At 42.6% G+C, this 24,703-nt stretch overlaps 1 protein-coding gene across 7 annotated transcripts in view; it reads left to right on the plus strand.

Moving 5' to 3' along the window:
* Positions 1–24,703, plus strand: part of ABCC5 (ATP binding cassette subfamily C member 5) — an 81,939-nt gene that overhangs the window by 47,891 nt on the left and 9,345 nt on the right. For 4 of the 7 annotated variants that reach the window (XM_006056681.4, XM_006056682.4, XM_006056683.4 and 1 more), the window contains 11 exons: positions 25–168; positions 953–1,055; positions 4,642–4,826; positions 5,223–5,369; positions 5,641–5,770; positions 7,268–7,421; positions 7,513–7,641; positions 9,358–9,544; positions 11,234–11,323; positions 13,221–13,410; positions 18,325–18,484. In XM_006056681.4, the coding sequence (XP_006056743.3) occupies positions 25–168; positions 953–1,055; positions 4,642–4,826; positions 5,223–5,369; positions 5,641–5,770; positions 7,268–7,421; positions 7,513–7,641; positions 9,358–9,544; positions 11,234–11,323; positions 13,221–13,410; positions 18,325–18,484 (1,619 nt within the window). Of the gene's footprint in view, positions 1–24; positions 169–952; positions 1,056–4,641; positions 4,827–5,222; positions 5,370–5,640; positions 5,771–7,267; positions 7,422–7,512; positions 7,642–9,357; positions 9,545–11,233; positions 11,324–13,220; positions 13,411–18,324; positions 18,485–18,821; positions 21,715–24,703 lie in introns of those variants that run through there. The other 3 variants (XM_025287487.3, XM_044944141.2, XM_044944158.2) reach the window with 3 other exon arrangements.

Raw genomic sequence — 24,703 nt, forward strand, 5'->3', positions numbered from 1 at the left:
CATTGTCCCTGTCTTTGTCTCCAGTACCTGGCTGACTGTGATGAAGTGATCTTCATGAAAGAGGGCTGTATTACAGAAAGAGGCACTCATGAGGAATTGATGAATCTAAATGGTGATTATGCTACTATTTTTAACAACCTGTTGCTGGGAGAGACACCCCCAGTTGAGGTAAGATTTGCATGGTGTGTGTATGTGTGTGTCTTTCTAGTGAGAGACAGATGTTACCATAGTGAATGATGGAGAAATCTCTGCTGAACTCATTGTCTGTGTCTTGCTGGCAGGGGCCCTGTTTTACAATGACCAGATTACTATGCTTTAGTCCACACACTGGTTCTGTTCTAGGAGGGAAGGACTGAGGGACTAGAGAACCAAGATCTTCTGCCACTGAGAATTCATCAGTAAGGCAATGACAAGAAGGATGTGGGCTCAGTGTGTGCTATTGTTCAATCATAACTTAATTTCTTAAACTCAATTAAATCCTAACCAGAGCATTATGAAAGCTCCTTTCTTAATAATCAAATGAATAATGTGACAGGGAAGAGACATTAAATCCTGCATACATTTGAAAATTATCCATGGTGTCTTGGCTGCCAACTTGGCACTTATTAACTAGCACCGACTGTGTCCCAATTACTGGCTTAGGCTCTTTATAGATGTCATCCAGCTGATACTTTGCACAAGTTAGAGTGGATAAGAATAGCATAAAGTCTACTGTGTTTGGAATTTAGGTCTTTAGGTACTTTGGGGAGAGCAGGGTCTATGGAATGGCCGGAACCCGGACCTCAAAGATGTCAGGAGTTAGGGAAGTTACATAAGTTAACTTTTAAGAAGTTGGACGTGTCTCTTTTCAATAAGAGCAGCAACTCCATGAATGCATTTGCTAACATGTCCTTTGGACATTTATCTGAATGGCCATATCATGATAACTAGAGACACTTTTTTTTTTCATTAGATTAATTCAAAAAAGGAAACCAGTGGTTCACAGAAGAAAACACAAGACAAGGGTCCTAAAACAGGATCAGTAAAGAAGGAGAAAGCAGTGAAGCCAGAGGAAGGTAATGAACCTTTTTGAGAATTGTCATTAAAGTTTTTGCTTTTGTTTTGTTTTGGCATTTTATTTGCATATATGTATTACATCCCTAGAAAAAGGATCCCATGGTTTTCCCTCTAGAGTGTTTTCACACACTTGCTTTTTCATGGTCCATGATGCCAGATGAGATTGTCAGTACAATGAAAATGATGGGATGGGGGCTCCCATTTTTCCACGTATTTGAGTTGCCCATCATATCTGAGGCTGATCCCTCTTCACTTGTTTAACCTGCCCATGAGGTTCACAGCAATTTTCCCAGCCCTGTGATCATCAGTTAAATTTGCCAGTATAACCACACTTCACCATCAAGTCAAAAGCCTGATGATGATTGTGGCACATGGACTAGTAAGAACATGGTGCTTGCCTCTCTTTTTGGCATTGATGATGCTCTTGAGGTCATCAGCCAGCCAGGGCATTCATGAGCGCCAGTACAGCAGTGCAGAAAGATGATGTAAAGTGTGTCATTAAAGTTTATCAGAAATTATGCCATGTAGCAATTCATGCTGCCTGTTGTGGAACACCTGGCCTTTTATTTCTAGAATAACAAGATTCTTATATGATTATTGGGAGACCATGAGGCAACTTCTGTTTGCTCAAATAGACCAAGGCAATAAAAATGACCTTTACTTCTATGCCTTTTTTTGCTATGCAGGGTGGAGTGAGGTGTAGGTAGTCATAGCTGAGTCATCTTTATGGAAAAATTGAATCATGGATAGAGGTATACCTTTCTTTCCTGTGATTCATCTCTCCTCTTTAAAAGTCATGCCAACCAAAGCAAAGGCATGCCAGCTCTAAGAATGCCCACATCCTCAGTTAACCCCCCTCTGCCCCCTCCTCTGGTACAATGATCACTCCTTGGCTTGTCCCAAGCAGGCACCAGCAGGGCTGTGGTGAAGAGTTACAGCCAAGATTTTTCCTACTTGATTTTCCTATCCAGACTCCTTGGTCCTGTTTTTTAAACCCTTCATCTTATCAACCAAAACAAATCTTGAGAGTTGGAGAAGCTGTTTGCAATACCTTAGGCATTTTCACTTTTGTAAATAATAAATAGAAATGCATTCCTGTTTTAAAGTTATTTCTTCTGTGTTACCTTCTCACCTGACATGTTGAATTCAGGACTTTTTTTCTGGTTTGCCGTGTTGTTTTCATTTCCTTGGTCTTAAAACTGCGGCAGACATTGGGTGTTAGGAGTTGACCATACTGATTCTTTTCTTTCTTTTAATAAGCCCTGTATGAGCTCTTGAATTCAGGTGTGATTGGAGATACCTTACTCTCACAAAGCAAACACAGCACAGAAGGCTGAGACATCTGTCAATTCCTGCCGCAGGCAGTAGGAAAAAAACAAATTGTCTTTAGGGGACATGTGATCTAGAGACTCTCATCATAAAGTGCTCGAGGCCTGTGCGGCTTGTTCCAAGATAATTGCACAGCATATGTGATAAAGAGGTGGGGCTTTCTCTGTATTCTCTTGTCAACATCAATCTCCCGACCAGTCCAGGGAGCCCCTAGGAAATATCCTTAAATGTTTTTTTTCCTCCCACAGCCAGCTACCCCATCCTACTGAATTTACTTCCTGAATACTCCATCCCCATGGCCACAACCCTGGTTTTCAGTCAGTCAGTTCAGTTGCTCAGTTGTGCCCGACTCTTGTGATCCCATGGACTGCAGCACACCAGGCTTCTCTGTCCATCACCAACTCCTGAAGCTTACTCAAACTCATGTCCATCAAGTCAGTGATACCACCCACCCATCTCATCCTCTATCATCTCCTTCTCCTGCCTTCAGTCTTTCCCAGCATCAGGGTCTTTTCCAGTGAGTCCGTTCTTCACATCAGGTGGCCAAAGTGTTGGAGCTTCAGCTTTAGCATCAGTCCTTCCAATGAGTATTCAGGACTGATTTCCTTTAGGATTGAGTGGTTTGATCTCCTTACTGTCCAGGGGACTCTCAAGAGTCTTCTCCAACACCACAGTTCAAAAGCATCAATTCTTCGGTGCTCAGCTTTCTTTATGGTCCAACTCTCATGTCCATACATGACTACTAGAAAAACTGTAGCTTTGACTAGACAGACCTTTGTCAGCAGAGTAATGTCTCTGCTTTTTAATATGCTGTCTAGGTTCGTCATAGCTTTGCTTTCAAGGAGCAAGCATCTTAATTTCATGGCTGCAGTCACCATCTGCAGTGATTTTGGAGCCCAAGAAAATAACCCCATTCTGACCTTTATCATCTCCCACCGAGACTGTTACAGTTGCCTCCTTTTAAATCTGTCTTCCACATGAACAACTAGGAGATCTAGTTAAAAACAGGAGACCAGCCAACTGCCTGGGGCTTGAGGCTGTTCAGTGCCTTCCCAGTTTCAAAGCAGCATTTTTTAAATCTTTTTCATGATGTGGCACACATAGAAAATCCATTCTTTGTCTGAGATGCTGGGATGCATGGAAGAGGCTGCGTGAGGTGGCTGGTCTGGCCATTCCAGTCCCATCTCCTACAGTAGGGCTGGGAGTCAAATCTCTACACCCCTGTAGCCTGTTCTCTTGAGAAGTTCTTATCTGAAGGATAATGTTCAAATACCTTTATCCTCTGACCACAGCCTGCTTAATCAGCCTTATCTCCTGCCACTCCTTAGGCACACAGAATATTCTAGCCATGCTGAATTGGATATCTGTGTATACTGATTTCCTGTTTCCTCACACCTATGCCTACCATTTCCCCACCTGGCTGACTCTGGCTTACCTTTCACCTGCAGTCTAGTGGGTAGGACTCCACACTTTGATTGCAGAGGGTGTAGGTTCAACCCTGATAGGGGAACTAAAATCCGAGTCATGCTGTGCAGCTAAAAAAAAAAAAAAGACACAATATGGACTACATAGAAAGTCTCACCTGGAACCTCCCTGCTAAGCCCCTCACAGCTCCCCCAAGTAGGTTAGGTACACTTCCTGAATGTTCCCATGCTGCCCTGCAAGTAGTTCCAGCATTGGGGTTAGCACATTTTACTATAATTTTGTACTTATTTATCTATATGTGGATGATCTGAGCCAAGAACCTGGTCTTAATCCTCTTTGCCTCTCCAGGGCTTATTCCTGGGCCTGGTTCATAATAGGTACCTAGTAGATAGATATTACGGAGAAGGCAATGGCACCCCACTCCAGTACTCTTGCTTGGAAAATCCCATGGACGGAGGAGCCTGTTAGGCTGCAATCCATGGGGTCGCTAAGAGTCGGACACGACTGAGCGACTTCACTTTCACTTTTCACTTTCATGCATTGGAGAAGGAAATGGCAGCCCACTCCAGTGTTCTTGCCTAGAGAATCCCAGGGACGGGGGAGCCTGGTGGGCTGCCGTCTATGGGGTCACACAGAGTCGGAAACGACTGAAGTGACTTAGCATAGATAGATATTAAATGGATAAATGAATGCTCCTGGAAAGGGAGAAATAATTCAAACCTAGAGCTCTGTGAAACTGTAGGCTCTCTTTGGTTCTACTCTTCTACAGATGACTTCCTTTTAGAAAAGCAGCTTTTCCTTTCTGAATTCACATTTCTCTTCCTCACCTAGGGCAGCTCGTGCAAATGGAAGAGAAGGGGCAGGGTTCTGTGCCCTGGTCAGTGTATGGTGTCTACATCCAGGCTGCTGGGGGCCCTTTGGCGTTCCTGGTCATTCTGTCCCTTTTCATGCTGAATGTGGGCAGCACCGCTTTCAGCAACTGGTGGTTGAGTTACTGGATCAAGCAAGGAAGTGGGGTAAGATTCCTCATTGATGGGAAAATTGTACGTCTAATAATATGGCCATCTCTTCATATTTCCTGGCTCTTCTTAGGGAAAGTGCTCTACTTTTCTGTTAAAAGAGGTAATTAACAAAGATTACCCAGGATTAAAGAGATGAGTCCCTAATGTAACCTCACCAGGTAGTTGCTCCCTGACCAACTCACAGAGCAGTAGCGCTTACCAGGAGCACATCTATAGGCTGTCTGTTGTCATTAGAGAAGAGAGGGGAACAGGCAAAGCCTGCCTTGTGTTTGTCTCCACCAGCTCCCAGAGTTTGTTTCCTGTACCCTGCCTTGAGCCAAGAGTGGCCCTGACAAGGGCTTCTTGGATGTCCCTAAGGGTCTTGCCTCACAGAACCTTGCTTCCAAACAGAACACGACTGTGACTCAAGAAAACAGGACATCTGTGAGCAACAGCATGAAGGACAATCCTCTCATGCACTACTATGCCAGCATCTACGCCCTCTCCATGGCAGTCATGCTGATCCTGAAAGCCATTCGTGGAGTGGTCTTTGTCAAGGTATGCACTGGGGCCTCTGCTCCTCTTCTCACTGGTGGCTGTGTGGTCAGGCTTCTGCCTGGCACCTCTAGGGTTTATTTTGAGTTGGAGAGCGCCTCTGAAGCAGGATGCCTCTTGCCGAAGTGACCTGCATCCCGTCAGCCTCAGCCCTTTCTGGTTAGCCACCTCCTTCCTCCACAGCCACTTTCCCTTCTCTGGCTTTGGACCCGTGGAGTGGGTTCTGAGCCTGCTGAGTCCTGGGTCTCTGATTGCTCTGTACTCTGCTCCTCAGGGCACATTGCGAGCCTCCTCCCGACTCCATGATGAGCTTTTCCGAAGAATCCTTCGAAGCCCTATGAAGTTTTTTGACACTACCCCCACGGGAAGAATTCTCAACAGGTTTTCCAAAGACATGGATGAAGGTATTTCTCACTGCTTCTCTCTATTGTGCTCCAGAGCACGAACCACCCAGCACAGTGACTGCATTGTTTGCATCAGGAACATGTTAGCTTGGGCATTTTCTCCACATGGCAATTTCTCCACTTTGCAATTTCTCTTTAGGCTAAGGACCTATCTGATTTTTCATCTTTCATGTGAGCTCTTATTTAATCTTATTTAACCTGAAAACCAGTTCAGAGTGCTGATCATAAAGGCTTTGGACAGGGTGTTTGAGAGTCCAAAAGACATATTTACTTGTGGGTGGTGCGTAGGTTCCTGGACACATACAATCTCTTGACAGGTTTGCTGGATGCTGAATGCTTCATGGGCTGTGCCAGCACCAGAACTTAAATACACTTGACCCTTGAACAAAAGGTTGGTTGAGTCTGTGGATATGAAACTGTGGATGAGGAACCACATCTATGGAGGGCTGACTGTAGATTACATACAGATTTTTCACTGCATGGAGGGTCTGTGTCTCTAACCCCCATGTTATTCAAAGGTCAACTGTACTCCCATAGCCTATAATAATAGTGATGCTACCTGACATTTTTTGAGGGCTTACTGTGTTACAGGCAGTTTTACATGCATTATCCTAGCCATCATAGCAGCCCTGTGAGGTGTGGGTATCATTTCACCCACCAAATGCATGAGAAAGCTGATATCTAGGAAGGTTGACTTGCTCAAGATTGCACAACTATTAAATAGCAGGCTGTGAATTGAGCTCAGATCTTTTTGACCCCAGAACTAATGTTTTTAACTACTTACTGTGCTGCCTCCATAGAAGGAATTTGTTTCAGATGTTGATAGGCCAATGTATAGCTATGGCCAGAGGTAACAAGAGATCAAAACCATCACAAAACAGTGATACACATGTGTGTGATATGATCACATTTGTATTAAACTCACATACGCACAGATGAATAGAAAAGAGACTGATGAAAATCAGTGGTATCAACATGTCTCAGATTTGTATGAAAATAGGTGGGGGGAGGAGATGTCCAAAATGGGCAAAGAAAATGTTAACTCTTAGAGGTTCTATACTCTTCCAGTTTTTGTGTATGTTTACAATTTTTGTGTATGTTTAAAATTTTCAATGAAAAGTTTCTTAAATGTTAGCAGCAGTTCATACATATTTGTAAGAATAAGACTATGTTTATTTAATTTTTTGCATATTTATTTTCCAAATATTTTATAGCAAACATATATTACTTTGCAAAGTGGAAAAATGTTTAAGGGGGTTGGGCAGCACAGTGAACCAAAAAGAGGGCACAGGTGAGAAAGATCACTTAAATGCTCTTGGGACAAGAAAAATTAGAGCAACTACATTACCAGATTTTTATTTGATCAGACTGTTTAAAAGACCAAAAAAGTCACAAATTTCAGATATGGCTTTTTGTGAGCCTCTTTTTGTTTTTTTAAAAATTCTGGCTGTTTGTGGATCCCAGCATTTGACACATGTTCCTTTACTGTTTCCCCAGTCGATGTGCGCCTGCCGTTCCAGGCTGAGATGTTCATTCAGAACGTCATCTTGGTGTTCTTCTGTGTTGGAATGATCGCAGGAGTTTTCCCGTGGTTCCTCGTGGCAGTAGGGCCCCTGGTCATCCTCTTTTCAATTCTGCACATTGTCTCCAGGTAAACAGGAAGTCTTTGTATCTTTCAGTGCAAAGGGTGAAGCCAGAGTTGCCAGTCCACCCCTCTGACACAGAACTCTTTCTCTCTCCAGGGTCCTGATCCGAGAGCTGAAGCGTCTGGATAATATCACGCAGTCACCTTTCCTCTCCCACATCACATCCAGCATACAGGGCCTTGCCACCATCCACGCCTACAACAAAGGGCAGGAATTTCTGCACAGGTTAGTTCCATGGGGGCCAGAGGGCTCATCAGGGAGCCAACATCTCAGCATTTAATGAGAGTTTAAGAAGCCTTTCAGAGTCAAAATTGGGGATTATAAAGCTCATTACTAAGAGTATTAGTGATTTAATGATCTCTGCTGATTAAGATTCACTTGCTTGGTGGAACTCCCTTCTGAGCAAATGGGAAGACAAAAACAGATTTGGAGTCTTTATTAGCTTTCAGTTCTGAATGACTATATTTGACAGAGTTTTGCTCCTTTTTTTTTTCTTGGAAAAGTAAGATATTCATAGACAATAAATTGACATTTAGTTGTTAATATTGTTCGTGTGAGAAATTTCTGTACTTATATAGTCATTGTGGAGTTGTATGTTTACTAGAGGTTGAACTAGACTAAATGTCCTTCAGTAGAGGACTGGTTAAATAGGCTGTGGTGTCCCCATATAATGGAATATTATGTGACCCCTAAAAAGAATGAGACTGTTTCCTAGGTATTGATGTGGATTGATCTCCAAGTTATATTAGATGAAAGAGCAAGATACAGATGTGCACGTATAGTTTGCTCCCTTTAAATATGTGTGTGTAACATTTAGAATATCTGAAAGAACACACAGGAAACTAACAGCTGCCACTGGACAGTGGAAGTGAGTAGCTGGAGGAGGGCAGGAGAAAGACTGACTTTTCATGGTAAAACCTTTTGTACCTTGTGAATATTCTGTCTTATAGAGTATATAGTTCATTCCAAAAATTAAGTAATTAACATTAAAAAGTAACTCTAGGATAGAAAGGTTGGTTAAATAATTCTGAAAAATGTATGCTAACTTTAAGCAAAACAAAGAGTAAAATATGTTGACCGTGTACATGTGTAGGTATGTACCCAAATAAACGTGAGGGCATTGGAAAAAATACCAGGAGGAAATGCAGCAGAATATGGATTCTGGTTTTAGCTGAGTGGTGAGAGTACTGGAATTTTACATTTCCCTATTTTTTACTGTGTTTCCTAAATTTTCTCTAAAGTGCACATATCTTCTTATAAGGAGGAAAGGGATTTTCTTTAAGGCAAAGTATCTTTGCCTACCCAGGCCTTCCACTCTGGAGTTCTAGTTGTGTGTGACCCCAGACCCTCAGGTGGGGTGAGAGCTGCTCTCTAGGACCCCTGATGACAGAGGTCTCCTTCCTGCAGTGACAAAGGTTGGCTCGGTCTATCTGTTCTGGTTTAACTCACTCACTGCTCTGGTTCTCTGCTCCATGGCCTTGGGAAACAAGTATGTCAGCAGACCGTTTCCACTTTCTCGTATTCAGTCCAAGAGTCTTTTTCCTGCTCTTGTGCCATTTCTGCAGTTTGCATTTGTAACCTCTCTTTCCTCAAGAAAATGACCACTGACCTAAAACAATTCTCTAAAGCTTAAACAGCCTCTTTATTTGGTCTTCTTCCCCCCTGCTTTCCTGGTGCTGTTGAAGTAGATATGTTTTTCCTAGTAACTTGAATATGTTTCTTTCAAAGGGTAAAACTAGAAAACCCCCGTGTCTTCCTGTGTGTGGAGCCTGGAATACTCTGCACTCCTTAAGTTTCCATATCACTCTCCTGGTTACAAGCAGTGTTATTATACTTTAGTATTAGCCCTCTACCCAGAACTCACCAGTACTTCGGCATCCTCCATGACTGGGGTTGTGTGGTACTTTACTTACTTTATTAGGTGTTCTGTCTTCCTCACAGGTACCAGGAGCTACTGGATAACAACCAAAGTCCTTTCTTCCTGTTCACTTGTGCGATGCGGTGGCTGGCGGTGCGGCTGGACCTAATCAGCATTGCCCTGATCACCACCACTGGGCTGATGATTGTTCTCATGCATGGGAAGATTCCCCCGGCCTACGCAGGGCTTGCCATCTCCTATGCTGTGCAGGTTAGTCTTTGGGATGAGGGCATTGTCTTTCTCATACGTTGGCCTAGGAGAGGCCTGGTAGGCGACTCTGCCCTAAGCTGTCATTTTACTTCTGGCTCCTAGAGCTTCTCCCCATCTGCTTTGGCAGTAGCACTGTGGACTGGAACACAGTCAGCCCTCCACATCCCCAAGTTCTGCGTCCATAGCGTCAACCAACTGCAGATCAAAGATATTTGGGAGGGGAAATTCCAGATAGTTCCGAAAACTGTATTTACTATAGATGTACAACTATTTATGTAGTGCATTGTATTTATAACTATTTACCAAGTCCTTACATTGCATTAGGTATTATAAGTAATCTAGAGATGACTTAAAGGATACAGGAGAATGTCTGTAGGTTGTAGGCAATTACTAGGCCGTTTTATATAAGGGACCTGAGCATTCTTGGATTTTTGACAGAATCCTGGAACCAATTCCCCACGAATGCTAAAGGTTGACTTTATGGGAATAAAGGGGTTTAACTCTGTTGCATGTGTTTATGAAGTAGGTACTGTTTTTTCTTAAATAAACAGATTTTGAAAATTGTTTCTTAATTGTAGATTTATGTCTTCACTAACCTTTCTTCTCTGGCCTCTTCCTAGTCTTCTAAGAAACACATATCCTCAATATACTACTTTTGTGTGTTTTATTTTCAGGCCCCAAATTTTCCCAGTACTGTTATATACATAAACCTTTTTGGTTCTTAGGGATGATTGAAGGTCTTCAAATAGCTCAGAGAACAGCAGGGAACTTAGCACTGACTAGATAGTTAAAGATGATAAAGAATTGTTACTAACTTTTTTAAGATGTGGTAATGGTTTTCAAAGAGATTTTATATTTTAGAGAGATAGAAGCTGAAGTATTTATGGATAAGACTTAGGCTATATGAGATTTGATTCCAGATCTATGGAAGGATGGGGTGGTACAGATGAAACAATGCTGGTTGTAAGTTGATAATTTTTTTAAGATGAATGTTTGATACGTGGGAGCCCATTATACTGTCCTCTCTATTCTTGTATATGTTTGACATTTTTCTATATTGGAAAGATAAAAATAAGTGGCCAGAGGAAACCTAAGAAGAGATCTATATCTTTACAGATACTCAAAGGTATTTGTCCATGTCTTGCAGACTTAACTTGATTCTTGGAGGGCTGGGGGTTGGGGGTGGGAGAAATCTGTGTTATATATACTTCTGTTTCAGAGTACTCAGTCTGGGGTACACAGACTGGGGCTCTGCATTCAGTTTTGGCCCAGCCTCATTTCTGTTGACCTTCCTGGAAGCATTCTCACTGCTGCTCACAGGCTGATACAGTCTCCATTTATTGTGGCTGCTATATCCAGGTATAGGTACAATTATGAAGCCCAGAAGTTATTCAGCTACAGCTGAATTTCTGGAAATGTAAAAACAGACAGAAAGCCTTTAGGTATAGAAAAGTTAGTGCCAGTACTGCAGTGCCACCTGGATTCCCTGAGAGTTGCAGTTGACTGGGGGCTCTTAGGCATTGTTTTAAACAGTTAAAGAATGGTTTGGTCCCTAAAGCCAGCTGCTGTCTATCCACAGTTAGTTCTCACAATTGAGTTGTGATCCCTGAGGTGAAGGAGGTTTGCTGGCATTCCCTTGGTGTATAATAATAATAAATTCTCTCTTGAATTGTTGTTTTCCATGATCAGTTGACAGGGCTGTTCCAGTTTACTGTCAGACTGGCATCAGAGACAGAAGCTCGCTTCACCTCAGTGGAGAGGATCGACCACTACATCAAGGTCAGGCTCCTGCAGGCCTTCTGCTGCAGTTTTACCCTCTTACCGCCTGGAATAAATGTCCCAGGAAGATGCTTATTTTCTGCCTCATCTTGTCCCACAGGAGAGGCAGCATCTCTCCAGTATGCATGGAATGCGAAGAGAATATCATAAGATTTTCTAAGTGTATTTGTGAATTGTGGTCTGATTGAGAACTTACATTCATCATCTAATTTCCAAAGTGTTCCTAACCTCATTAATTCAGTTAAGCAGACTAATGTAATATTTTCCTTATACTATTTAAAACCAGGTGTTATTTCAAGTCTTAGTCTAGTTCATTTGGTTCTTAACCAGGGATGGCCATCAGAATCCCGTACAGAGCTTGAGGCAAAGACTAACATTGGCCTCATCTCTAAAGATTCTGATGCAATAGGTTTGAGATAGGACCCAGACTTCAGGAGTTTCAAAGGCCCCATGCCTAATTCTATACTGTGTTCACAGTTCAGAAACCAGTTAACTGCATTGGTACTGAGATGATCCAGCTCTTCCCACCTTCCCCCAGGAACCTCTGCAGTCCTGCAGTGCGGTGGTGTCTTCCTCCTAGTTCAAAGTCTGAAAGCAATTTTCTGTAGAGAGAAGCAGAGTCTTGAGTAGTTAACATTCTCATGTTGAACTCATTTCTCAGGAGTTACCTATTTTGCAAACTGCCCAGAGACTTTATTTTCATTTATATCATTATTTACATGCGCAGAATACATTCCAACTTCCAACTAGAATATTGACTTACAAACACTGTTTTGAAGAACTGCCCTTTCACTGAGAACTAGTATGTTAATGTAACTGCTTTTTCTAGCAGAGACATGTCCCACTGGTTTGTTTTGGCAATGAACCTGATCAGTCATAGGATATTTCTTAAACTTATAAATGATTATTATCAGGAAGAATGGCAGATAGCTATCTGATAAATCTGCTAATAGCCGTTTATGTTTATACATGAGCCTCTTGGCTGGGTGCTCTTTGGGCACCCAAATTGTCTGTGGGAAATTTGTGACTGTATATGTTGTGTTTGATTTAATATCACTATTGGTGTGGGTCTCTTGCTGGAAAGGTCAGGGTGATGGTCAGCTGTGGTACAGAGTGTACTTTGCACAAATCAATCACATTCCTGAGAACTGGTTCCCTGCTGCCTGTCCACAACCTGGAAGCCTGTCCCAGCACAGAGTTTTAGACTTGAGTCCCTAGCCCCACCCACCAGAGCACTGCAGTCTTTGACCTTTACTTCCCTGTGAGGCTATAGGCTCCATGACTAATCGCCAGAGAGTTTTAAAAACATGGGGAGGCGTGACTATAGATGGCCAAAATAACCCAATAATTATTAAGCACAGCATTTTTAAGCTGGAATGGATTTCTAAAATCATCTAATCCAGTCCCTAGAGTTTACAGATGAGAAACTAAGACAAAGATTGAAGAATTGGTGTATCCAGTTCATGCAGCTGTTAGTGGTAGAGTTGGGATTAGTGTCTGAGTCTCCTGGATTGACTGAGATGGCTCAGGGTGCTAGGCTCTCATTAAATGTTCCATGAATTTTAGTTTTGCTCCTTTGAGTTTAGGCCATTGATTTTCAAATGATGAAGCTCTGTTTCAAGGGGAATGTTTTCAAAGAATTCCACTAAAATCTGCTGTGGCTAAAGAGGGATAGAAGGCCATTGTAAACTGCCAAGGGTAGAGGCAATTGTTCTCTGTCTCTGTCTGGTTTATTGGTGATGAGCATTTACTGCCAGGGACTCTTTCGCAGCAAGGGAGCAGGGCAGCAGCTGTCTCTGCCGTTGCTATGGGTATCCTGGTCTTACTTCTGTGACAAAACCTTGCAGCTACCCTAGAATCTGTGGTCAGTCTGAACTGGCCTTTTCTGTCTCCCCAGACTCTATCTTTGGAAGCACCTGCCAGAATTAAGAACAAAGCTCCCTCCCCTGACTGGCCACAGGAAGGAGAGATCACCTTTGAGAATGCAGAGATGAGGTACCAAGAAAATCTCCCTCTGGTCCTGAAGAAAGTGTCCTTCACCATCAAACCCAAGGAGAAGATTGGCATCGTGGGTCGAACAGGATCAGGTAAAGATCACCTCTCTGAAGAAACATTTAAATCAACCAGAGTCAAGTTTAGGGCCCATGATTTGCTGTTTATTGAATATCACTCTCATCTCTTCAAACCAGATTCCTGTTAGATGAGTAATTAGGGTCTCAGGTCTCTGAAACCACTTTTTGAGGTTTATTTTCAACACTGCTTCAAAACATTTAATACTTTTTCTAATCATCAAAGTATACATTCTCAATGCAGAGCACTTGAAACATGTCAGTTCAGTTCAGTTCAGTTGCTCAGTCATGTTCGACTCTTTGCAACCCCATGGACTGCATCACGCCAGGCCTCCTTGTCCATCACCAGGTCCCAGGGTTTGTTCAAACTCATGTCCATCGAGTCAGTGATGCCATCCAACCATCTCATCCTCTGTCATCCCCTTCTCCTGCCTTCAATCTTTCCTAGCATCAGGGTCTTTTCCAATGAGTCAGTTCTTCACCTCAGGTGGCCAAAGTATTGGAGTTTCAGCTTCAGCATTAGTCCTTCCAATGAATATTCAGGACTGATTCCCTTTAGGATTGACTGGTTGGATCTCCTTGCAGTCCAAGGGACTCTCAAGAGTCTTCTCCAACACCACAGTTCAAAAGCATCAATTCTTTGGTGCTCAGCTTTCTTGTGGTCCAACTCTCACATCCATACATGACTACTAGAAAAACCATAGTTTTGACAAGATGGACCTTTGTTGGCAAAGTAATGTCTCTGCTTTTCAATATGCTGTCTAGGTTGGTCAGAACGTTTCTTCCAAGGAGCAATTTCATGGCTGCAGTCACCATCTTCAGTGATTTTGGAGCCCAAGAAAATAAAGTCTGTTACTGTTTCCATTCTTTCCCCATCTGTGAGGTGCCATCTATGCCATGAAGTGATGGGCCCAGAGGCCATGATCATAATTTTTTGAATGTTGAGTTTTAAACCAGCTTTTTCACTCTCCTCTTTCACTTTTATCAAGAGGCTCTTCAGTTCCTCTTCACTTTCTGCCATAAGGGAGGTGTTATCTGCATATCTGAGGTCATTGATATTTCTCCCAGCAAACTTGATTCCAGCTTGTGCTTCATCCAGCTAAGGGAGGTGTTATCTGCATATCTGAGGTCATTGATATTTCTCCCAGCAAACTTGATTCCAGCTTGTGCTTCATCCAGCCCAGCATTTTGCATTATGTACTCTGCATATAAGTTAAATAAGCAGAGTGACAGTATACAGCCTTGATGTACTCTTTCCTAATTTGGAACCAGTCTGTTGTTCCATGTCCGGTTCTAACTGTTGCTTCTTGACCTGCATACAGATTTCTCAGGAGGCAGGTAAAGTGGTCTGGTATTTCCATCTCTTGAAGAATTTTCCACAGTTTGTTGTGATCCACACAGTTAAAGGCTTTGGCGTAGTCAATAAAGCAGAAGTAGAATATTTCTGGAAACATATAGCAAAGTACAAAAGGTGAAAGGTAACCATAACTCCACTACCCAGAGATAATTAACTGCTAGCATTTTGGTGGATATCTTATTAGGCTATCAACAAATGTATTTTACAAAAATGAGGTACTTTTACACACACCATTTCATGGCCTATTTATAAAATTACCACATATTTTCCATGTCAATTAATATTCTATGACATGATTTCTATGCAGTATGACATAAAATTCTGTTTTATGGATGTACCACAATTTATATTAACCCAGATCCAATTGAAGGGCAGTGAGTTGTCAATTTTTCGCTTTTATGGATAGCACCACAGTAACATCCTTATTTCTATGAAGTCAAAATATACAAAAAGCTTAAGGTCTTTGTGATGTGTTACAAGTGTAGTCTCATATTTATTAGAAGGCAACATAGCTCTAAATAAGGAATCTATGTTCCTTCGAAGACAGAAATTATTTTCTTGATCTGACATCAGTTGTAAATAAATAGAGAATAGGCCATCATTTTAGGCATTTTAGTTCCCTACTATTCTTAGAAGTGTGTTTCTTTCCCTCTTTCTTTCCTGAATAACATTTCAAGATTGAGTCTCGTCTTCTTTCACTAACCTGTTCACCCTTGTGTAAGAGTTCTCTCTGAGTCACTTCTCTTGAGCTTTCTGGGCTCTATGCTCCCTTCGCATCAAAACTCCTTTAGCTTTTTTTTTTTCTTGCCTATTTTTCTAGTCAATTTACTTTAAAGAATGTGGTAAGCAGAAAAGAAAAAGCTATTTCCTGCTCCCTCTTTGAAGGCATTATTTCATACCAAAACAAGGTACGGCCTCTAGGCTTTTACACTGGAGAGAGAATGCCCAGCCATGAGGGTGACTGTACCCATGGCTCTTACTCTGCTCCCTCCCATAAATTCCCTCTGCTGCATTGGCCCCCTAGGGGTGCACTGCTCACCTGAAACCTCTGACCTCCCTTCTTGTGATGTCCTTTTAACACAGTAAGACAGATCAAAATTTTCACCAAGACTTTATTAAAGTATAAGTAGATGAGAAATTAACAAAAATAAAATAATTCTAAATAGCCTGACTTACAAAGTCTAAACTGTAATCCTAATAAGGTTCTTTCAAGACTGTGACATAGGTCCCAGCTCTCCGTGGTTATAACCACCTGAGGACATCATGGCTTTTTTTACCAGCACATTCCGTCTGTGCAAAGGTAGTCTAGACTCAGATCTTTTGTTAGAACAACTTAACCTATTTATTTAAGCACTATTCCTTCCATCATTCCTTCAAGATTTATGGTGCTCAGATAAATGGTGCTTATCATTTATTTGAGCACCATTCCTTCCTTTGAGCACCATTTATTTGAGCACCTTAAATCTTGAACCACTGCTTTGGCACTGAAGGGGGCCCTCCACCTCCTCCCTTCTACCTGAGTGAGAGACCACTAGCCAGATCCCCCAGTCCTGAAAAAGCCACTCCCAGGAGGAAAGGCTCCTTGAGAACTGTTCTGCTATATGGATTCCAGTTTCCCAACTCGCAGATGGACACGAAGACCCCTACCATAGGGAGATGGACAGTCAGGGTTCCCAGAGGTTGTTTGACAGGGGTCAGATCTAGACTGCAGGTCTGTGGCTACAGACACTGGAGCAAGGGAGATATTTGTATCCTCAATGACCTCTGAGTAGACAGTCAGGAGGCTGCCATGAGAAGTCTTTAAGAACATGGAGGCAGAGCAGGGAAGGAGAGTCAAGAACCAGAAAACTGGGACTTCACTGGCAGTCCAGTGGTTAAGACTCTGGCTTCCAATGCAGGGGGGATGGGTTCGATCCCTGATTGGGGAGCTAAGATCCTGTATGCCTCAGGGTGTGGCCAAAAAATTTTTTTTAATAAATAAAAAAATAAATCAAACTAGTTAAAAAAAGGTTTTTTTAAAAGACAACCAGGAAAACTGCTCAAACAGATAAAAACCCATAGTTCTGCATCTAAAGTGTGGGTCTGACTTGCAGAAAGATAGACAGGACTATGTCGAACTTATTTTTTTTTTGATGGGGGAAGAGCACTGAGCTTTTAAAATATATATGTAAATATTTAATAAAGTCATTTCAGTTCTCAGAATCTGTTTCAAGGAAATTTTCTGAGGTAGGAGCAGTTTGAGTGATGACAAGGTTACCATAGCATTATTCTGCTGCTGCTGCTGTTTGGTCACTAAGTCATGTCCAACTCTTTGCAACCCCATGGGCTGTAGCCTGCCAGGTTCCTCTGTCCATAGGATTTTCCCAGCAAGAATACCGGAGTGGGTTGTCATTTCCTTCTCCAGGGGATCTTCCCAGCCCAGGGATCAAACTTGGCAGGCAAATTCTTTACCACTGAGCCACCTAGGAAGCCCTATAGCATTATTCTAGCAAGTTTTAATTAAACTACATGTGCAACATTAGAGGACTGTTTAAATAAGTACAGCCACACAATGGAAATTATTGTAGCCACTAAAACTTTATCTCAGAAAGGTAATAATATAACTGAGTGCTTGCTATGTAATGTTAAGTGGAGAAGATAGTTACAATATTTCTCTGGTATCATCTCAACTCATAAGGAAACAAACTAAAAGGAAATGTGTCAAAAAAAGCAGGACTTTCCTGGTGGTGCAGTGGCTGGTGCTCTGTGCCCCTAGTGCAGGGGTCCTGGGTCCAATCCCTGGTCAAGGAACTAGACTCCACATGCAGCAACTTAAAAAGAAGATCCCACAACCAAGACCCACTGTAGCCAAATAAATAAATAGATAATGTACATACATAATTTTTTTTAAAGGAGTAGTTAGATTATGGGAAATTGATGTTATCTGCTTGAATTATTTATATCATTTTTTAAATGAAGAGTCAATTATGAAAGGCTATTCTGCCTATCACTGTGATCCTAAACTTGCTACTTTATCCCCCAAACCTGCTTTTCTACATTTTCCTATCATGCTAGAGAATCTATAGTCACTCATTTTCTCAAATCCAAAACTCCTTTCCTTGTGTGTTTAGCCTAGAACTTCTCCCTTCCCTAGCTTCGTGGCAGTGAAAGGCCTTGTCCTGTTTTTCTTTGCTGAGATAAGGGGACAGAAGAGAGACAACAGCTTGTCCTCTGATTTGCTAGGAGCTCTTGGTTCTTGCCTGAGAAGCATCAAACCCTGTGTACCTGTACCTAAGGTGAAAAGGAGACGTTTTTCCATTTTATTCTCAGGAGAGTGTAACGGTCCCTCCTACTTCTTCTCAGGCTGCAGTATGTTGTATAAGTGTATATGCTTGGTAGCTCCAGAGAGTTCCTTGTTTTTTGTTTTTGTTTTTCTAGCTATTACTTTCTACATTATCTTTGTTATCTACGTTATCCATCGAAATAATGATTGAACAGAAATAGAAAAATAGATGATATTGCCCTGAGAAGAGGCCAGTTTTGTCTTCCCAGAATTTGCCAATCGAATGACTCTTGCCTATCTTCTGACTTATCAGGGAAGTCCTCTCTGGGCATGGCCCTCTTCCGCCTGGTGGAGTTGTGTGGAGGCTGCATCAAGATTGATGGAGTGAGAATCAGTGACATCGGCCTTGCTGACCTCCGGAGCAAGCTCTCCATCATTCCGCAGGAGCCGGTGTTGTTCAGCGGCACTGTCAGGTGAGACCTCAGCGCCATGCGCTTCGTGCAGTGTTGCAGGCCAGGTGAGCGGGACAGAGCCCCACCGGGGACTGAGATCCAGTGGCTTCTGGTGCGGCACTTTCCCAACACCATGCCCTCCCTGTTGCAGGAAGAGCAGCTCCATAGTACTAGTCACCTCATTAGTTAAGCCGGACCCGGGGGCCCTGCAGCGGGATGGTAAGAAGTCAGAGAGATCTGGACTCTCTGTCTTCAGACAAGTTACTTAGCCACTCCTAAGCTTGTTTCCTCCTCCATGAAATGGGGATGTTACTAAGATCTGTTGTGATGATTGAATGAATTTGTACAAATTTTATAGAAGCGTGGAGGCTGGCAGAGGGCGAGCATTCTGTGCATGGAAGCAGCCACCATCATCCCTCGCTGTCCTCTCTCCTAGGGACACTCAAGAGTTGCAGTTCTGTCGATGGTTTTCAGGCATTATTACTACTCATGGTTTCTCATTTTCTAGTATCTTCTGCAAACTTTTAGTTCTTACTCTGGAATGATGCCCCTCTCTGAAGTCTGCCAGATTGCCAAAGAAAACATTTCTTTTCTTGACCTGTTATAACAGTAACTAATAAGGAAATACGTTTAACCCCATTGTCTTTTCTTGTGCTTTATCAGTCTAGCCTTAAGCTTTTGCCTCCTAAAAACAATGGGTATCCATAATTTGTGTCCATTTCTATTTAAGTTGACTCTCTAAATAAAAATAGCTTCAACCATAAAAAAGTGATATTGTCATTTTCTCTTTACTTTTTAGCAGTTTCCAAGAAAAGGTACCAATTTAATGTCAAATAACCACAGTGTTCAGAATTATCTTTAAAACAAACTCGTCTCCCCCACTCCCCACCACTTTTAGAAATGGCATTTGAACTCACTGATTTGAGGAGGTTCGGTAGATAAACTGAATTCTTACCTACATTTATGTGGGGTCAGTACTCGGGTGTGTTTATTTTGGCATTTCTCTAAAACACTGGTGAATTTGTATAGCACAGACTGGCTCTGTTGATGATGATAAATGAAAGTATTAGTCACTCAGTCATGTCTGACTCTTTGCAACCCCATGGACTGTATAGCCCACCAGGCTTCTCTCTCCATGGAATTCTTCAGGCAAGGATGCTGAATTGGGTTGCCATTCCCTTCTCCAGGTGATCTTTCCCACCCAGGGATTGAACCCTGGTCTCCCAAATTGCAGGCAGTTTCGATGATGATTAATCCTTCCCTTTGGGTAAATAAATAACAAGGTCAAACAAGCAACATCAAAGAGAATTAGAATTTATTGAAGACTCAAGTCTAAAGTCTAAAGAAATTGAGAGATATTACCAAATCTGCTCTTCCTTCCTGTAAATCTCTCTATTTTTAGGTGCCACGGGAATGCCTTTGAGAATAAAATTGGCCTAATGATTTTTTGGCTCAGGACAAAAAAAACCATATTTTTCTTATTTTTTTTAAATTACCATTTAGAAGAGATCTAGAAAGTAAGACATGTTTATAGACTTCCCCTGAATATGCTGCTACCAAGAAGTATCAGTGTTCATTTCACATTTTTACAGCGCTTCATTTAAGTCTGTGACTCGGCTTCTGGAGTTAACGGTTAAGAACTGACCTGCTGGCTGCTGTTTGTGGATCAGTGTGGAAGCGCAGCCTTTTTGGGAGTCGGGGCAGTTTGTTATCAGCTCCAGAGACGTGTTGCCACCTGATGGACCGGCTCAGTGGCTGGTGTGCTGCTGCCCACGTTTTTAGTCATTGAGCTTGGAGCACTGTCAGTCAGCTGTGCAAACCTAGGAAATCATATAAGTTTCTGCTCGCTGGAATTTTGACTGTTTAGGACTGTCACTGAGGACAAATTCAATCCCAGACCGTCTGCCTTTCCTTTATCCTCTCAAGTTTCTCATAGATCCCAAAGAATATCCAGTGTTTGGTATTCTTTTGCTGTTCTTAGAAAATTAGAAAATCTGTAATGAGTTTCCCAAGGCAAGGGCAAGCTAGATCATCTGCTCCCTCAGCTACCTCCTAGAGACTCCAAATTTTGGAACTGTATCTCCACCACCATTAACCAGCATTGGGGGTGGGTACATCTCCTGGAGATTCCAACTTGCAGTTAAAGTGTATCAGAAGGGAATTCAAGGTAAAACTAAAATCGAACAAACAAAACTCAGAATCTCAAAAGATAAAAATGTCTGAATTGTTCTGCATATAAATATAGATAAATCATAGACCAGATCGTTTAGGGGCACACCCCTCCCTGGATTAGCCCATTCCAATAGCTCATCCTAAGCCAATCCATTCCAATAGCTCATCCAGGCCTGCCTCATCCAGCTGTCTGGGTTTGAGCTATAGGGCTCCTGTATGTCTGAGGCCAGCCAGTACTTGCTTCTGCCATTTGCTCTGATGATTATCTCCATGAAGAGAGGTCCATTTTCATCCAGACCTAAACACTTTGGCTGACCTTCCCTCTTTCATAGTCCTAGCAATACTTTTCTTTTCCCAGAGAACCTATGCTTCCTGGTCTCAGGAAGCCCATCTCTTTGCCTCCACCCTCGCTTTCCATCCTTGTGGACTGTCTGCAGTCTGGCTTGGCTGGTGGTTAGTCTGCCCCTCAGAGGGACTAGTTGTCCTTAGCTGTCACTCTGGTGTGTCTCTGCATCTCAGTCTCTTCACCAGGGATGAGCATATCTCATCACCAGGAGCATCTCTACCTAGCATCCATCCATTATCAGGAAGCAGTGTTCTCACTTCTTCCTGTTCAGATGCTTTCTCTCCTTTTCTACTTGCCCATTTTATTTTATTTTTTTTCCACTTTTGAGGAATGTCTCAAGCTCTCAACTCAAAATCACAACAAAGACACCTGAGCCCACAACTGATCCACCTCTGCTTTGGTTCATTCCGGGCCAAAACACCTTCAGGCAGAAGCAGTTAGTGCTCTAGAAGAAATGGAAGTTGCTCCAAATTTGAAGCAGTTCTTAGAATCTCAAGGTTTTTCACTTGTCTTTGAATTATTCTGTTGTTTAAGGGGGCCCCTTTTACTTTTTTTGACATCTGAGTCTCTGTGGAATCAAGGAATCCCCAAAGGCTTCTAGTCTCAACACCAGCAAGTAACAGTAAATCTAGGATAACTATGAAGAACACTATGCTATGCTAAGTCGCTTCAGTCGTGTCCGACTCCGTGCGACCCCATAGACGGCAGCCCACCAGGCTCCCCTGTCCCTGGGATTCTCCAAGCAAGAACACTGGAGTGGGTTGCCATTTCCTTCTCCAATGCATGAAAGTGAAAAGTGAAAGTGAAGTCGCTCATTCGTGTCTGACTCTTAGCAACCCCATGGACTGCAGCCCACCAGGCTCCTCCGTCCATGGGATTTTCCAGGCAAGAGTACTGGAGTGGGGTGCCATTGCCTTCTCCGTGAAGAACACTAGATGTTATCTAAGTTTTGTTAAAGTCTTTCTGGCTGGGAGTATGTGTGAAATCTCTGTATCTTCGTCTCAATTTTGCTGTGAACCTGAAACTGGTCTTTTAAAATTGTCCTTAATAAAAGGAAAAGGTCATTCTGGGGAGTTGTCTTTTGGCCTAGTGGTTAGGATTCTAGGTTTTCACTCCTGGGGCCCAGGTTCAGTCCCTGGTCGGGGAACTGAGATTCTGCAAGCTGTGGCATGGCCAAAAAACAAACAAAAAAAAGTCACTCTGTACCAGACACTGCTACTCTAAAGAACAACAATGACAATAGTATTAGCTAAGCTTATTGAGGATTTATGTGGCCTACTGTCCTAAGCATTTAAATTGTATTAATTTATCAAAATTAAAGTACTCAGAATTTGGTGAGGGTAGGTACTATTATTATGCCTATTTATAGGTGAAAAAGCTAAAGCCCAAAGTGGTTAAATAACTTGCCCAAAGATAAGAATTTCAATCTGGGCTATTTGGCTCAGAGCCTAGGTTCTTCCTCACCATACTTGCTGTGTTGTCTCCTGAAGTTCCCACCACACCCTCCTCAGTCATAACCTTGAGAGGTAACCCTGTCTCTCCAAGCACCAAGGTTGGGCCTGCTTCCTCAGGCGTCTTGACCGTTAGTTACCTTTCTTTTTCCAATATCTTTAAATTTTCATTATCTGTTTTCAGATTTGCAGTAAGTCTCTGTCCCTTTTCTTGAGAAAAATTGTCACACAAACTCTGCTCTTCTCTTTAGTCTTTTTCATATGCTCTAAGTAAAAGCCAAAATCAGTCCATATTTCTGAATGACTATTTTGAACTTTCCTTTAGCTTCCTGTCAGAAGGTATGAGGGTCCTGTAGTCTCCTACCCTGAAATCCCAAGGCTGCAGGGAGGTGCCCACATGGACAGAGGACAGTGTGGTTCAGCGTGGAGTCTTCTGTGTGCCTAGAAGGGATTGCTGTATCCTCATTCCCCTCAGGAGATACTCTTGACCTTATTCGGTAGTTGTCAATAGGTGAGCTTAGAATATTGCTAAAAATAAAATATAAAAAACCAAAGATGAAAATACACTTTGGGCAACATAGGACTCCAGGACTTCTGACTGTTAAAAATAACCTTCATTCTCAGATTTTCTTTCTGTCCATCCACCCAGCTGAGTACTTGATGCAGTGGATACATAACTTTGCTTGCTTTCTTTTTTGTGGGTCAGACCAGGACCATCTGGCCACTGTAATGAGGATGTGTTTTTGTTTTTTTCATTCTTGATTGAGTTCCCTGTTGAGATCAGTCTGGTCTGCCTTAATGTGTAACCACCTGCTGGGGTTTCCCCAATGGCTCAAGCAATAAAAAATCCACCTGCAATGCAGGAGACAAAGGTTCAGTCCCTGAGTAGGAAAGATCCCCTGGAGAAGGAAATGGCAACCCATTCCAGTATTCTTACCTGGAGAATGCCATGGACAGAGGAGCCTGGAGGGCCACATTCCATGGGGTGGCCAAGAGTCAGACATGACTGAGAGACTAAACACCACCTGCTGGTGTACATAAATATTCCCTATATATCCAGAACCCATGTCTTAGTCTTGGGGGCTCCTTCAGCTGGTGTGATGGGCCTGGGCGAGGCTGAAGGTCAAGCCCATCCACATGTCTGCCGAGTCTGATAGGGCAGCTGCTCAGTGAACAGGGTCCACACCCTGGTGTGCTTCCTGCTTGTCTAGTAGACGTATCTGATTAATTTACTGGATGTGTTTGTGTGCTAGGGATGCTGCAACAGTGTATGTACCACAAACTGGGTAGTTTAAAACCACAGAGCTTGACTCTCACAGTTCTGGAGGCTAGAAGGATGACATCAAGTGTCAGCAGGGCCGTACTCTGAAGCCTGTAGGGTCCTTCCTTGCCTCCACTACATTTTAGTGGTTTGCCAACAGTCTCTGGTGTGCTTGGCTTGTAGATTCATCATTCCAGTCTCTGCCTCCATTGTCACATGGGTTCTCTCCCTGTCTCTGTCTTTATGCGGCCCTCTCTCTTTTAAGGACACCAGTCCTAGATTGAGAGTCTACCCTACTTTACTACTCCAGGCTGACCTCATCTCACCCAATACTATCAACACTGATTTATTTCCAGATAAAGTCACATTCTTAGGTACCGAGGATTAAATTTCAGCATATCTTTTGGGGGGATACTCTTCAACCCATGATGCTAGGCATCAGTGTACAGTGTTAACATTTCCTTGGGACTTCCCTGGCAGTCCTGTGGTTAGGACTCCTCACTCTCATTGCCAAGGGCCCCAGTTTTATCCCTGGTTGGGAAACTAAAATCCCACAAGCCTCACAACCAAAAGAGAAAGAGAATACTTCCTAGACTAACTCCAGAGAAATTATCTGCACATTCCTTTCCTGAAAACCAGTATTATGGACCCTTCAATCTTGAACATATATTTATTGAGGTCTTAACTCTGTGGAAAGGACTCAACTCAGCAGAATTGGGAAGAATCTGAACAAGTGGTCAAATCTAAAGCCTAAAATTATGCAGTCCTTCCAGGAAGACATAGAGAAAAAAGGAAGATTTGAGCAGTAGGTGACAGGCTAAGCCGGAAATCCAAAAAGTGAGGTATCAAACCATAGGTAGCAGTTTATCAAGTTATTGGTGCTGGGAATTCCAGCCTTAGGTAAATACAAATTTTCTACAGGCAAACAGATCACAGTAGTAGAGACTGGGCAGTGTTCCAGGGAGCTTGGAGCTTGGAGATAGAACCAGAGTAAGGTGGGGCCCCAAACC

Source organism: Bubalus bubalis, chromosome 1, assembly GCF_019923935.1.
Source record: "Bubalus bubalis isolate 160015118507 breed Murrah chromosome 1, NDDB_SH_1, whole genome shotgun sequence".
NCBI classification, from domain to species: domain Eukaryota; kingdom Metazoa; phylum Chordata; class Mammalia; order Artiodactyla; family Bovidae; genus Bubalus; species Bubalus bubalis.